This window comes from Oryzias melastigma, linkage group LG23 (assembly GCF_002922805.2).
Source record: "Oryzias melastigma strain HK-1 linkage group LG23, ASM292280v2, whole genome shotgun sequence".
In the NCBI taxonomy this organism is placed as follows: Eukaryota; Metazoa; Chordata; class Actinopteri; order Beloniformes; family Adrianichthyidae; genus Oryzias; species Oryzias melastigma.
In genome coordinates this window covers 214042-229607 of record NC_050534.1, presented here as the reverse complement: position 1 = coordinate 229607, position 15566 = coordinate 214042, and the positions used below count along the sequence as shown (strand labels likewise).

The window sequence follows — 15566 nt, the reverse complement described above, 5'->3', positions numbered from 1 at the left end:
ATAAAAAGCAGGAATATTATTCCAGAATAAATCAACTTAAACATTAAATAACTTTCAATATTTTACCCTTCATAAAAATAATTTTTGTCAAAATTATACAAGTTAGAAATAAGAGCAAGACAACACCGGATCCTTAATACCAATAATATAAAATGACTTGGAGGGCCGGATCCGGCCCCCGGGCCTTGACTATGACACGGGCTATAGAGTCTCGATTAACGGTATTTGTATATATATGCAGATTTGGAGAAACAATCAGCTGCCTGTTTCAGAGAAGACGGGTTTCATTTCTGAAGCAGACAGCAGCATGCCACACAGGCTGTTCTCAGTGTGTCAACGTCTGGAAACCTCAAACATTCAGCTCATTCTGGAGTGAGTAAGGACAAAAACATTTTTCTGCTTTTAAAGTCTTGAGTTTACCAATGAATCAGTCAAAACAAAACCACTAAAATGGACCTTAAGCGTTGAAAACCCAGACTTTTTCTGGTATTTGTATGAATAGAATGGGATCAAACATGTTAGTCACAGATTCTCCAAGTTGTCTTCCTTTATAAGCAAAGTTTGGACTGTATTATAGAAATACTTAAACTCTAAGGAACAGAATTTGAAAAAAAGAAAGCAGGAAATCACATTGTTTAGTTTTTTAAGAATGTATTTCTCAAATTGTGCAGACAATGAGTATGTCCCACAAATAAAGAGTTCTGGTTTTCTGTATTAAGGTCACCTGTTTGAACTGGTTATCTGTCCAAATACACCTGAACAGTCAGACTGCAACCTCTCCACCAAGACCAAAGAGCTGTCAAAGGACACCAGGGACAAGATGGTAAACCTAAACAAGACTGGAGTGAACTAATCTGCAATAAGCAGCAGCTTGATGAGAAGAGATCAAAAGTTGGAGCAATTATTAGAAAATGGAAGAAACACAAAAACATTGATGATCTCCTTCAGCCTGGAGCTCACCTGGTGGAACAAATGATCTGGAGAACGGTGAGGAAACAGTCCAGAACGATGTGGGAACAGGTCAGTGACCTGAAAGGAGCTGGTAGCAAAGGTTACCAGAGTAACATTGGATTAAAATCCTGCAGCAAATGTCCACGCCCGTCTAAAGTTCCGCAGAAACCATCGGGAGGAGCCAGAGAGGATTGGGAGAAGGTCATGTGGTTAGACCAGCGGTCAGCAACCTTTAACAGTAAAAGAGCCATTTGGGTTCGTTTTCTACTGATCAAAACCTAGAAGGAGCCGTCTTGGATTTGCATTCAGGACCTTCTCTTTTTAACCCTTGAGCACTATCACCAGATGATTTTCCCTTGAGCACGGATATTTACATGGAGTTCAATATGTTGCATTTTACTGAATGTCATGGGTGAAGTCTCAAATGTCCCAGGAATGGGTGGACCAAAGGCCAAGTCTCTAGTATTGTTTTTTTTTCTTTAGGAGTTTTTTCTTCTTAAGTTACTAATTTTTTAGTAGTTTTCAAGCATGACCTTCCTGGGTTTCTTATTTACCAGTTTGTTACATAAACCAAAGTCGAAAATAAAAGAAAACTACTCTAATTGATCATGTGTTGTCAAATACTTTTTATTGGGTATATTATATTGGGTGAAAATTACCCAGCAAAATTGGTGGTGTAACTTGTTATAGCGAAAGTGTTCTAGTGGATCTGGAGCCGCATCTAACCCCGGGTCAGATGAAACCACAGTGAAACTCTGGATTGCATCCCAAGAATACTGTATTAACTGTGACGTGTGGGTGGAAACATCATGGTTTGGGTCTGCAAAGAGGACGACAATCCATATGAAGGATTGATGGATCCATGTGTGGAGGGATTTTAAGCAAAAAAAAAACTTTTTTAACATCAGTGAGAGGACCGAGGATGACACGTCACATCGCCATGGTAACGAAGGAGCATCTACGTGAAAAGCCTTTCAAGGTTTCTGTGGTGTTCCGGCCAGTCGATTTGATCGTCTTAGAGCTCAGAGGTCATTGTTAGTCACACGTTTTATTTTGAAGGTTTCAAAAGACACACAGGAAGTTAGAGCTCAACACAATTTTATAAGTCAGTAGATGTAAAGTCTGACTCTTTGTTTCCGTGACGACAGAATGCTGAGAAGGAAACAAAGTCGGAGCTTTTTTCCGGGAAGCTCTGACCTCGATTTGTTCAACAGGGATGTTACTGAACCAATCTGTAGAGTCGTAAAAGTTGATTCAGAGTGGGCGGCGGCCTCCAGTGTTTATGTTCTCTGATTTACTGTAACTTTTCAACTAACATGATCATTCCAGCTGATCTCCTTCAGAATCAGCTGGAATGATCATGTTAACAGTTAAAAAGTTATAGTAAACTAAAGATTTTGTGTTAAAGAGTTAAACATCAGATGGACCAAATGAAACGAGTTTGTTTATTAAAGTTAAACTAAAAAGAAGAACACCATTTTTTTTTTTATAAATATACAAGAGAAAATTGACAAACATACAAAAACAGAAGTTTGCAGGTAAAAATGTACGACTCCGACTGCAAACCAAGACTTTGAGGGTCCAGGATTCCATTCCACATCCTCTTACTCCACGTTCTCCATCCTCCCTTATCAGTCCCCCATTCAGAGAAAACCCTCTCCCTCCAACCCGGTCAGGACTCGGCGGGCGACGCCTGGCCGGTCGCTCCGCTGCGAGTGCGCAGCTGAGACTGGGCGATGTCCGCCAAGGCGTGCTGGATCCTTTTGAGCAGCATGTCGCCACGGAAAACCACTTCCTCCAGACGAGCGGCTGCCTCGTGGTTCTCCTCCTCCAGCTGCCTCAGACTGGCGGCCTGGCGAAGGGTCACATGTTCCGATGGAGCGGTCAGAAACGTCCGATCATTTACAACAGACTTTCTAATAATTCTAATCATGAGAATAAGTTTGATTTGTCTAATTCACGTGTCAAAGTCAAGGCCCTCAAGATCATTTTATTTTGTTCTTTTTAATGATCCGATGTTCTCTTGCGCTCAAGTTTTTAGGCTGTTTTGGAGTTAGGCTAATATTTCAGCTACATTCTAGCTGTTTAGGCCTTTTAAAAAAAAATAGGTTTTTAAGAGTTTAGATAATATTTACATGCTAGCTGTTTTGGCTAATCTAGACATTTTTTCATTTATTGAGTTTCGCTAATATTTTAGCAACATGCTAGCTGTTTTGTGTAAGTTGGGCTTTTTTTTCAATTTCTAGGCTATTTTGAGGTTTAGCTAATTTTTCAGTTACAGTCTACCTGTTTTTTAAGTTATTAGTCTAATTTGGTATTTACCGGTAGCTAATATTTAAGTTGGCTGTCAGCTTCAGCATTTTCAGCTTCAGTGATTCCAGCTATCAGTTTCAGTGTTTTCAGCTGTTAGCTTCAGTGATTCCAGCTATCGGTTTCAGTGTTTTCTGCTGTTAGCTTAAGTGATTCCAGCTATCAACTTCAGCGTCTTCAGCAATCAGCTTCAGCGCTTTTAGCTATCATCTTTGGTGAATTAAGCTATTAGCTTTCGTGATTTCAGCTATTAGTTTTAGTGATTTCAGCTATCAGCTTCAGCATTTTCAGCTTCAGCGTTTTTAACAATGAATTTCAGCATCTTCAGCTATCAGCAATAGAATCTTCATCGTTCAATACATCTTACAGCAGTCACACTAGCATTATCACAGGTAATACTATATATCCATTTTATAATTACTTAAAAGGTTACGGTTTTAAAGTTTTAAAATGTAGTTTTAGAGTGTTCAATAAATGCTCGTCCCGTGACCTAAGGTGTGTTTTGGATTTAGACCCCTGTGTGATTGAGTTCGACACCCCTGGTCTAATTACAGACATCAAACTTAAAGACAAGCCGCTTGATTATTTTGAACTCATTTCCTGACAGAAGGAAGCAGATTTTGAACTTTCCTGGTTTTCCTCTGGCTCCCTCTGCTGGCTGGAAGCTGTAAATGCTCTGAACTTAGCTCCTGATCTGCAGGATGTTCCTGAAGTGCATGACTCAGTTTGAGCAAGTGTGTGTGAAGATGCAGACCTGCAGAACAGCTGTGGACTCCTCACTGGGCAGAGAGTCGATGAGAACGTCTACGTCTTTGGCGGTTCTGGCTATAAGAGCTGCAAACAGCTGAGCGTATTCTAGACAAAGAAGAAGAAAAGTTACAACATTTAGGTCATATTTCCTGTATTTTAACACTTCAGCGTTCATTAAAGATGATATTCCTCTCACACTTTAGATATGTGTTCAGTTTCATTTATGAATTTAAATCATATTATTTAATCTTATTCCAGCAAACTTTTATTTTATGAGTAGACTTTTCTGAAAATCCCTCCATTATGAATTTATCTCACTAGTTACAGTTCATTTTGAGTCAAATCTTTCTAATTTATTTTAAAGATGGACAATAATATTAGAAAAGCATCAGTATAAGGTAATAACTGTATAAACACCATCATTACCTATCCTAGCAGGCTGCAACTTATGGCTAAGGTGCCTTATGTGACTCATTTATCCTTTTAGCTTTAAAGACAAAGGCTAATAATTCAAACAAATAAACAATTAGTTATTTAAGTTTTGTCATTTCTGTTTAGATTTTAAATATGTCAAATCACAGTGCAAAATGATGTCATAGAAATTCTGTCAAAATGTTCTTTAGATTTATTTTTTACTGTAAAGTAAGTCAAATAAAAGTACCCAAGTTTTTTATTTTAATAAATTAGACTAAAGTGGTTAAAGTTTCAAACAAATGCAGTTAAAAACCGTTTAAAATGATTAATTATGCGTTTTGTGCCTCACATCTTAAAAAATGAGAATAAAAAGCTCAGTTTACTTTGAATACTTTGCCTTTTTTAAATATATAATTTAATATAACTTCAATGTTGGTTATATGTGACAGTAAAAGGAGAAAATGATGATAAAAAACAATGTTTGACTATCTTGCATTGCATTTTGAAGTTAATTTGGTGCAGCAGCATGATGTTCGTTGGTATATTTTATTTTGAAAGGAACTTGTGTGCTGCTTTCAAAAGTAAAAGAAATAAAACAATTATAAAACATATCGATACGGTTATAGTCAATTATTGTAATATTTCAAATATACATTTTAATGATCATAAAAACATAGATATTGTCTATTTTTCTAAACAACAACGTTGGATTTTTCAGCTCTGGCTGAACAAATGTCTCTTTTAGTGTCAAAAGCTGCAGAACTATTCAAACTGTTACTCAGTTATTTGTTTACTATTACCTGAGTAAAGTACTTTTACTGATCCCAGAGTAATATTCTGAAACAATCACTTCTCTCATGTGACGACAGACTTATTGCTGAAAACATTTGTGCAAAAAAGTAACTTGAACGTTATAAACAAGTAATCTACTACAAATTTAAAGCCATATTATTGTAATGGAAGGGACTTTAAGGGGTCAAATCAGGATCAGTTTAAAGTGAGTGAAAAACCAGATTATATACAGTTTGAAACTCAAAAGTGAACATTTTAAACTTGAAAGAAATATTGAAAATTTGAAAAATTAAATTTTAGATTTGAAACTTGCATAAAAAAATCTATAAACCTAAAATTGTTATCAAATGAAAATAGTTTCTACCAGCTGCTGTTTTGTGTTTTTTCATTTGTCGCTCTTCACTTTCAATCCTCATTTTACAGTTTCAATTCAAAATGTACATATTTGGAGTTCAGCCTAATTTTACGTGGGGGTGGGGCTTTAAGCCCACTGACTACCAGGACAGGATTGACATCAGGTGAGCGTCTGTTTTGGCGCCGCCTGTGACATCAGAGGAGGAGACCCGGAGTGTCTTTATAGGGCAACCAAACCAACTTTTTCTGTCTGTTGACCTCTATAAATGGGGCATTAAAAGTGGTGCCTGTTAGTCATTGACAAATTTTTGACAAATTAATATAAACTTGTTTAAGTCTTGAAAATATAGTCTAAAAAGTGTCTGTGTGCTGCCCCCTACAGGTTAATTGAGGTATTACAGTTGAATTTTGTGATTGTTCAAACCATTTAAGTTTCAGAAGTCTGACGTCATGATCTGCAGCTCCAGTAATGATAACAGTCATGTCCTCAAGCCCCGCCCCTCTGACTTGATTTTCACATTTCAGCTGTGGGCGGAGTCAGTCTCCAACTTCCTGTTTGGTTAACCTTTAAAGAGAGTGGTGTCAAACGAACCTTCAGTGGGGTTGGCCGGCTGGTCCTTGTTGATAGCGGTCTGGATGTTGCTGAAGGACGCAGGAGGAGCAAATTGTTGCAAAACACCGATGGCGTTACAAAACTGATCTGCAAGCTACACACACAGAAGCAGAAGAGCTAGCTTAAAGTCCCACTCTGATCTTCTTTGCATCTTTTCATTAAGATCACAGCAGGAAACAACTCTTTCAAACATTCTGACCTCCAGGGTGGAGGAGTTTTAACAATAATGAACATAAGGATGTAAAAAATATCCTATTTCAACTGAAATATCCATTTTAGCAAAAATGTTTGCACAATTCCATTTTAGTAAAGGAAAACCATTGCTGCATGGCAGTGATGTATTGATGTCCTTTCAGAACAGGTAAATTAAATCAATCTAACCTTTATCCTTTTATGAATTTCCGCCGTATCAAAATGTTCAGTTTGATCAGGAAATTCTTAGGTGTTTGATTTAAAGCAAGGAAAATTTAGCATATTCAGTGGTAAGCTAGCATGCAATATATTAAAAAAAATGTTCAGCAGTTGAACAGATTCATAACAGGAAGATTTGGGGATTTATTTTTGCATTTGATTAAACACTTTAGACTGGCAGTTATGTCTATCTAGTTGTTGCTCCTTTCCCATATCAAACTTTAATATCATTTCTAGTATAAGTGTTCCAAGTTACCCACTGTTGAGCATTACTTTGTTCATTTTTTTTTTACTTCGTTTTTGTACAATTTTTGCATCTCTACACAGTTTTAGATCTTGTATAATTGATCTGGTAATATACAAATACTCTGAGGATATTCTGCAAGACTTTGGTTAAACTTAGTTTAGTTAAAAAAATTATAGAGAAAAAAAGTAATAAACAAGTTCACTTCTTTTAAAATAAAAATATTTGAAGACTACCGCTCCCTAAACAAAAAATCCAGATTTTTACAAAGAATTTCAGGGATTTATTTTAGACTTTCAAAAATATTAACACATGAGGTGCTGAAGTTCGAGTACTATAAGCACATACTTCATTCTTCCAGAAATCTCATCTATCTGACAGAACTGTCCTCCACCATCATCACACATCATGATCCAGCTAAGTTAACAGATACAAACAGCAGTTTCCTGATCATAGTAAATCATATGTCATCTATAAAATGAACAAATATTTTATTTCTAGGTCACCTCATGGTTCAGGTATCTTTTTAGATAGTTTATACTTCCTTTTATGCTCCTTCAACTTTAATTTAAACTACTTTAATGTTTTACCAATGGCACACATCGCAGGTAATGCTATTTCTAAAGTTAGCATTAGCATCGTTAGCTGCTCTGTAATGCTACGCTCTCAGTAAATGAACTAGTTACTTTAAACTCACACTTAATGCACGCTTTATATCTAAAAGCACGATTGGCTGACTTTTTATGCTACTATATTTATCAAATATTTAGAATGTATTTTACCGAGTTGACAGCATCTTGAAGCTGCGTTAGCCGGTCCGCCATATTTACTTGTATTTAACAAAACTGTTGGTAAATATCGCGAGAGCGCTGATAAAATCTCGCAGAAATTGACGTCATTTCGGAAGACAAGTTAGCTAAAGAAAGTTAGCCTGTCAACAGTCTTAACACTGTTATTTCTAACGGGAATGTCATAGGAACTTTTGAGGAATTAATTTTTAGTTCTTTAGTATATATATATTTTTACGTTTAAAGGAAACAGAGTTTAAGTTAAACGGATAAGCTGATATTTGTGTTAGCATGTTGCTATCCTGAGCTACAAAACACCAGGAAGGGTTTTTTTTTTAGAACTTCAGCCTCACTTTGAACTCTTCAGGTAGGATCACTTTACTTCTGAAATTTAAACTTATTCAGACGCTTCGCTTCACTGTTTATGAGGTACGTTTGTATATTTTGTTGGCAGCAGGATTATAGGGCAGCTTTGTTTTGACTAGTCAGCTAATATGTAAGCAGACGCATAAATTAGCTGCTAACAAACAGCTCTCAGAATCCAAGTTTGTTTGATAATTTCTGTATCATAATAATAATAATATAAGATCATAAATCTCCTAAAGTTAGATATGCAGTTTATCTTCCTTTTAAACTGTGATACATTTGGAAACAACATGCTTCAGTGGATGAGCAGAAGAGTCACACCCGGTAAAGTTACAGGTTTGGTGGTGGCAGTGTGATGGTATGGGGCTGCGTCCCCTGTTTGTCATATTTGGAAGAAATTTTGATGTAAATAGATACAAGTATGCAATTAATGATGCATATTTGATGTGTTTTTAAACCTGAACACTAAACACGACATCAGCAATATAAGATGCTTAGCAACAAATTTTCAACCAATCTTTATGGCCGCAGTTAACATTCTGTGCTGCTCGTTCCTTAACCACATGTTCCCCAAAATATATATATTAAAAGAAAGATGTTAACAGGTATTTTAATGATTTAGGAGTTTTCATCAACTGAAAAGTAACTAAAAGCAACTGTCAAATATTTATGGTCCTACTTTTTACATTATTTAAACTTTAAATCTTAAACTTGTAAGATGCTGAGAATCTTATTTGTGATGCATAGACACTTAAAATAGCAGGGATGGACTATTGTTTATTTGTAGACAATTTTACTCACCAAAGTAATCCAGTTTTATCTCATAAAATCCAATTAAACATAATACAAGAGTAAATTGAATTTTAAGAAATAAATTGTTTTCCTTAAGTCATTGCACACATTTTTATATTATTTATTGACTTAATGTTTTATTCCTAGAATTTCTTGAAAACCAGTTATTTTCTAATGCATTCTGCACATCGATTGTACTCATATTTTTCCTCTATAGGTATGAACTGTACGCTAGAGAAAGTCTTGGCAGATGCTAAGTCCTTGGTAGAAAGGCTCCGTAACCATGACAACGCAGCTGAGATGTTGATTGAACAGACAACATCTCTCAACAAGAGAGTGGAAGCCATGAAACAGGTAAGATTCTGCATGGACTTGTTTTTTTCAAATCATTTTCCTCACGAGCCATGCAACAGGCTGCCAACCTGTCCAGTGTGGACTCCGTCCAACAGCAGCTGGGATAGGCTCCAGCAACACTGTGACCCCCAAAAGGGATTCAGCTGGTCAGAGAATAGGTGGATGGATTTTCCTCATCAAAGCAAACTTTTAAAAATGGCTGTGCTGAAACTTTTTTACCACTGGAGGGCAGCATATTTTCAGAAAAGTGGGATGTAGATTTTCTTTTTTTTTTACTATTATTTTTTCTGCTGAAATAAACAAAAGGTTTAAGACCTAATAAAAGATGATGAGTTAGAGGAAAATGTATTCAAATAGATTGTTTAGCTGAGTCAAATAAATGTAACATAAATATTTTAATTAATTTTGAATTTTTTTTATTCTCTTAATCCTGACATGAAACATTAATTGTCTGTTCTGTGTTTTCAGTACCAGGAAGAGATTGATGGATTAAACCAGGTCGCACGGCACCGGCCTCGTTCCAGTCTGGTGTTAGGAATCCAGCAGGAGAACCGTCAGATCCGGGAGCTGCAGCAGGAAAACAAAGGTGCATGTTTGTCCTTTGGTGTGTCAGGAACTGTTTATGGCTTAGAGCACACCTGTGAAAGTCAAGGCCCGGGGGCCGGATCCGGCCCTCCGGGTAATTCTACCCAAGACCATTTTATTTTTTTGTTAATAATGGCCCGATGTTATCTTGTTTTCATTTCTAATTCATATAATTTTGACAAAATATATTTTAATGGAGAGAAAAAAAAATGAAAATTATTTAAGGTTTAAGTTGATTTATTCTGGAATAATATTCCTGCCTTTTTAGTACTTGTAATTATGTAAACAAGTTACAGTTTTAAAAATTGTCATTCTGCAGCTTTTTGGACTATTTTGGCATTTACTAAGATTTTTTAGGCTATTTGGAGTTTAGCTAATATTTCAGATACATGCTAGCTGTTTAGCTAATTTGGGCTTTTCTTTTTAAGATTTTTTGGCTGTTTTGAAGTTTGGCTGTTTTTTCAGCTACATGCTAGCTGTTTTGGCTAACCTAAGATGTTTTTTTAGGCTAAATTGGCATTTAGCTAATATTTTAGCTGGCTATCAACTTCAGTGTCTTCATCCATTAGCTTTAGTGTTTTTAGCTATCAATTTCAGCATCTTTAACTATCAGCACTAGCCTCTTTAGCAGGCAAATTCAGCTTACAGCATTCACTCTAGCATTATCACAGGTAAAGCTGTATATCTAGTTCATAAATATGTTGAAAAGTTACGGTTTCAAAATTTTCAAAATTTGGTTGTCGAGTGTTCATTAAATGTTTCTCCTGTTCGGCCCGTGAATAGGATGTGTTTTGGTCCATTGTGGGACTGACATCCCTGGCTTAGAGCCATAACCTTTTTGTTGTTCCATCTAATCTTGAGAATCGACTAAACAAACTAGTGTTTTTTGTGCAGAACTACGAACATCTTTAGAGGAGCATCAGTCGGCGTTAGAACTCATCATGACCAAATACAGGGAGCAGGTTTTTAGGCTTCTCATGGCCAGCAAGAGAGACGACCCCACCATCGTCACCCAGCTGAAGGAGCAGCACACGACGGTGAGAGGAGCCGCTGTGCTTCCATGAGGCACCATGACGGTTATCGCTGTAGTTCAGGTGTCAAGCAGGGCTGGGAAAAAAAAAACAACATTTTTTTTTAAAACCAAATTCAATTCCCAATTTTTTTCTCCCCCATTACTTTAAGAAAACATCCAAATATTCAGAGAATCTGTTTCAGGCGCTGAAGCATCGTACTCACACATTTTGATAGCTGCTGCCTTCAAACTGGTTTTACTGCAGGCAGTTTGAAAGTCTGAAGTTGTGAGACTGAATCAGTTCCATAGAACAGAAGGAACTGTTCCTGTTTTAGGAACAAGCTCCTTTTGCTTTTTCTTTTGCCTTTGCTAGTTTTAAACGTCTTGAACAGCAAATTCAGATGAATTGATTCAATCATTTTATCACCCAGCCCCAGCATCAAGTATTTTTGTTAGCAAACGTTGAACCTTTTTTGAGTTTGTTTTCTGTGTCTGTAGGAAATGCAAGCACACATAGACAAGATCAACGAGATGGCCTCAGTGATGCGGAAGGCGATAGAGGTGGATGAGGAGCGCGTTTGTGAGGATGAAGAGAGGATTAAACAATTGGAGGTAACCTGGAAGCATGTTTTTTTCATGTACTTATTCGGTAGTAACCGGTCATATTTATCCACTTAGACTTTACAAAGTGAGTTCTTTATTCTTGATTCGGGAACATTCAGCTACTTTTGTCTTTGAGTTGGTATTGCTGGTGAATTCAGCTAAACGTTACTCATGTTCTGTCAAATTCCCTCACTACTTGGTGCATTACATCGCACATTTTGCTTTATTCTTTCAGTGTCCGAATCTACAATTCCAAAATCAAGTGTCCTGAAATTTCACAGAAGTCTTTTCAAAAAACTAGTCCACAACAGTCTGTACTCGTTTGGAGAATATAGACCACAATGCATTGCGTTTGAACAATTTGTTATTTGAAAAAAACATATTTTAATGTATTTTTATAAATCATAAAATTTTTCATCATCAGTACACAGTGGAAGAGGAAAATTGTTTTAGTAAAATGTTCATATTTAATTGGTTATATGCTGGCAGATGGGTAGGGCTACAACGATTAGTCGACGAACTGACCAAAAATCAACTAATAAAATAGTCGACAACTAATTTATTAGTCGATTAGTCGTTACTTTATATTCTATGGAGTCAGAGTGTAGTAAAGTTGAAAGTCATAACAGAATTCTGCTAGATTTATGGACTATTTTGGCATTTATTAAGGTCTTTAGGCTAATTTAGATTCTTTTCTGTATTTTAGGCTAATTTGGAGTTAAGCTAATATTTCTGCTGTATGCTAGCTGTTTTGGCTAAAAGGCTTTTTAAAAGTTTTTTAGGTTAATTTGGCATCTAGCTAATATTTAGCTGGCTATCAGCTTCAGTGATTTTAGCTATCATTTTCAGCATTTTCTGGTATCAGCACTAGCATTTTCAATGGCCAAATTTAGCTTAATGCTATATATCTAATTTTTACTTAGTTTAAAGCTAAGATGGTTAAGATGTGTGTCAGCGTGTGCATGACCTGATTAGTCGACTAATTGGAAAAAGTAATCGGTGATTAGTCGACTATTAAAATAATCATCTGTGGCAGCACTACAGATGGATGATGTCATAGTTATGGTTTAAAGACAACAACGTCAGAGATCATCTGTCCCACAGGTAGATTGATTGATTGATTGATTGATTGGTTTTTTTCAAGCATAGATTTTGAGTACTACAGGACAAACATACAATTATTTCAAACTCATTACAGAAATAATGAAATGTACTCATTAGAAAATAGAAAACAAACAAACAAAAATAAAACGCACTTATGTCACATTTGGTTCATTCATTTTTTGTGATAATTAACTAAAGTCAGTAGAGTTTGATTGATTGAAAAGGAGTGGAAAGAAGCGAACTTATATAATCCCACCACTACTTAATTACTTCATTTCACTGTTTTGGAAAATTATGTAATCCGGTTGTTGTTGTTTGGGATTTTTTAAAATTTCCCAATAATCAAGTGAAGTATTTGTTGATTATTGATTAATCTCATCAAACATTATTTCAGTAAACTGTAACATCAATCATACATCATGTAGCAGATATACAATACTCATTGATTATCATCAAAGTACAATGTCATATTGATGCAGAAAAAATAATCATTACACATTGAAATCAAGTTTTAAAGTAACGATAGAGTTCTAATTGATCATTCTCTGAAATAATTCTTACATATTTTCAGTAAACATTAATGATTCACACAATATCTAATAATCATTGATTATCTTTAGAACACATAATTACATTAATCCTGTAATCATTGCTACATATTTTGGATCAAGTAAAGAACATTAATACCATAGTGATTGTAAACTTTTCAGTAATCATTACTGCATATTACATAACATAAAACTCGTTGATTGCATTAAAAAAAGATGTGTAAAGCATATATATAAGAAGTCTATATGTATCTAAAACTGGATCGGATTGCACTAAGACATTTACAAGTCTTTAAAAACTAGGTTGCAACAAGATTTGGACACAAAAGAGAGTAAAAATGTTCAGTTCTAGTGTTTAGTCCAGCATGTTCCGGTGTGATGCTGCAAACGAGAACAAGCAGAACGACAGTTCTGGTTCTGATTCTGTGTCAGTGGATGAAATCTGCTCTCTGATGTTGGAGGATCTTTTTATAGCAGGAGCTTCCTCCTCAAAGACGGAATGATGAGAAGAATTAAGAGGAGAATATCCACTGTTAGTTCTGTTATTAACAAACTTGAATTCACTAGAATATTCCCACACTTTTGGGGGGAGTCCTGGCTGAGAAGCAGCCACAGTCGGACAACAAAGCCATAAATAAAGACACTAAAATACTCAATCTTAAAAACAGAGAAATTGAGAGAAACAATTCCAGTGTTCTCCGTTTCTTTGGGCTTGGCCTTAAAGACATTTAATAATAGTAGTTTGGTTATTCTCTAAGTTTTTGTCAGACGTTCTAGGCCGCTGGAGCTGCATGTTCAACCGGTCTCTGCAGGGTTTCTATGACCTGAGTGAGAGATGATATAAACGTGTCGTCACAAATTACATTTGTTCTAACACTCAACCTGACACTTTCAACTATGGAGAAAACAATTCATTCTTGTTCATATTATTTAGATTTTTTATAAAAGATTGTAGACGCACAAACTGTTGCTAGTTAAGTCATATGTTAGCCGTTCGTAGAGTTGAGTCTTCGTTGTGCTTCTGCCCTCCAGCAGGAGAACTGTGGCCTCCGAGAGCTGCTGGGGATCAGCCGCGAGGCTTTCCTGATCCTGAAGAGGGAGGAGCAGTCGGAGAACACGTCGCTGTCGCCGCTGCTGAGCAGCACCGACGTCAGCCTACGGAAGAGTTAGAGCTGCAGCTGCCACCCTGCCACACTACTGCCAAAGCAGCCAGCGCCCCACAATGCATTGCGACAGGTCTTTGTTTTCAGCATGTATGAGCCTGTGGCGCCTCATAATCCAGAAAGCAGAGAGGCGTGGCTTTGAATAAAATAAATCATTGATTGTGAGGTTGTGTTGAGTTTTGATTGTCCTCACAGACTCCCAGGACTGTCACGTGTTTCTCTCTTTCTATTTTTGTTGTGGTTTATCGCCAGCAATCGCTTCAAAACAGGAAGGAAAATCTACTGCAGCACGCATGACCCAACAAGCTCCTTCAACCATCAGATAGTGAGTTAGCCTGAAGAGGTTGTTTTCTGTTCATCCTCTCCCTCCACAAAAACAAGCCCAGGTTTGTGTGTTTGTGTCCCCTGGAATGGTTTCAAAAGAGGAACCATTGTGTGGCTAACCACGGCGGGGGCGGTATGATTGTTTGGGCTTGATCTGCAGCAGAATTATTCTGGACTCGGCTTCATAGTTCTTACCTGAGCCCAAGTCAGAAGCTGAAAGAAAAGAGTCAAACTGCTGGATCTCACCTCCTCGTGTCTCCATGAAATACTTCATTTATTCACGTAAATAAGACATGACAGTTTAGGATGTGAAAGGAGGAACATCCTTTTTAAAGTCGACTTCAAGCACTTTCAGTTTATTGGAAATTAGTTGTCTTTTGTTCAAAGTGGAATAAACTCATCTGCTATAGATGTAGGTCAACATGTGCCAAAGTCAAGGCCCGGGGGCCGGATCCGGCCTTCAGGTAATTCTATCTTATTAACCTGGCTAATTTGGCATTTAGCTAATATTTTAGTTGCTATCAGCTTCAGCGTTTTTAGCTATTAGCTTCAGTGATTTCAGCTTTCAACTTCAGCATTTTTAACTATCAATTTCAGCATCTTCAGCTGCCGAATTTAGCTTCCAGCATTCACACTAGCATTATCACAGGTAATGTTATATTTCTAGTTCATAATTATGTTAAAAAGTTATGGTTTTAAAGTTTTAAAATGTAGTTTTAGAGTGTTCAATAAATGTTTATCCTGTTCAGCCTGTGACATAAGGTGTGTTTTGGATTTTGGCCTCGTGTGATTGAGTTTAAAACACCTGGTGTACGGGAACCAAACAGTAGTCCCTGCCAGGTTATTTGCATGATAGGTGGATATTAGTGACAGAAAATCACTTAAAAAAAAAGTTTTCTTTAAAGAAAAGTTCCACAGGGATCTGTATTGGGCTCAAGCCTTTCATGGATATCAGTCATGTGATTCGTTCTTTGAATAACTTGAACAACATTTTTTAAAGGGTTTTTAAAAATGTTAAAAGAGTTGAAAGGGAAAATTGGAAAATAAAATATTTAAAAATAGTCACGTAAGGGTGCAGGATGACTGAT

General features: G+C 36.5%; 2 protein-coding genes across 3 annotated transcripts; one reads left to right on the top strand and one right to left on the bottom strand.

Annotated features, from left to right (window-relative positions):
* Positions 1-2375: 2375 nt before the first annotated feature.
* On the bottom strand, positions 2376-7751 carry med21 (mediator complex subunit 21). Its single transcript, XM_024294633.1, has 4 exons — positions 7622-7751; positions 6164-6278; positions 4016-4116; positions 2376-2803 (listed from the first exon to the last, which is right to left on the bottom strand). Exons 1-4 carry the CDS (start codon positions 7661-7663, stop codon positions 2624-2626), a joined length of 438 nt encoding a protein of 145 aa, XP_024150401.1. The 5' UTR covers positions 7664-7751; the 3' UTR covers positions 2376-2623.
* fgfr1op2 (FGFR1 oncogene partner 2) lies at positions 7709-14319 on the top strand. Of its 2 annotated transcripts, none has more exons than XM_024294631.2 (6): positions 7709-7994; positions 9003-9139; positions 9608-9725; positions 10619-10761; positions 11235-11348; positions 14024-14319. In XM_024294631.2, the coding sequence occupies exons 2-6, from the start codon at positions 9005-9007 to the stop codon at positions 14159-14161; spliced, it is 648 nt and encodes a 215-aa protein (XP_024150399.1). In that variant the 5' UTR covers positions 7709-7994; positions 9003-9004; the 3' UTR covers positions 14162-14319. The 2 variants fall into 2 exon arrangements, with proteins under 2 accessions (XP_024150399.1, XP_024150400.1); XM_024294632.2 differs by having other exon boundaries at positions 7713-8056.
* Positions 14320-15566: the final 1247 nt, after the last annotated feature.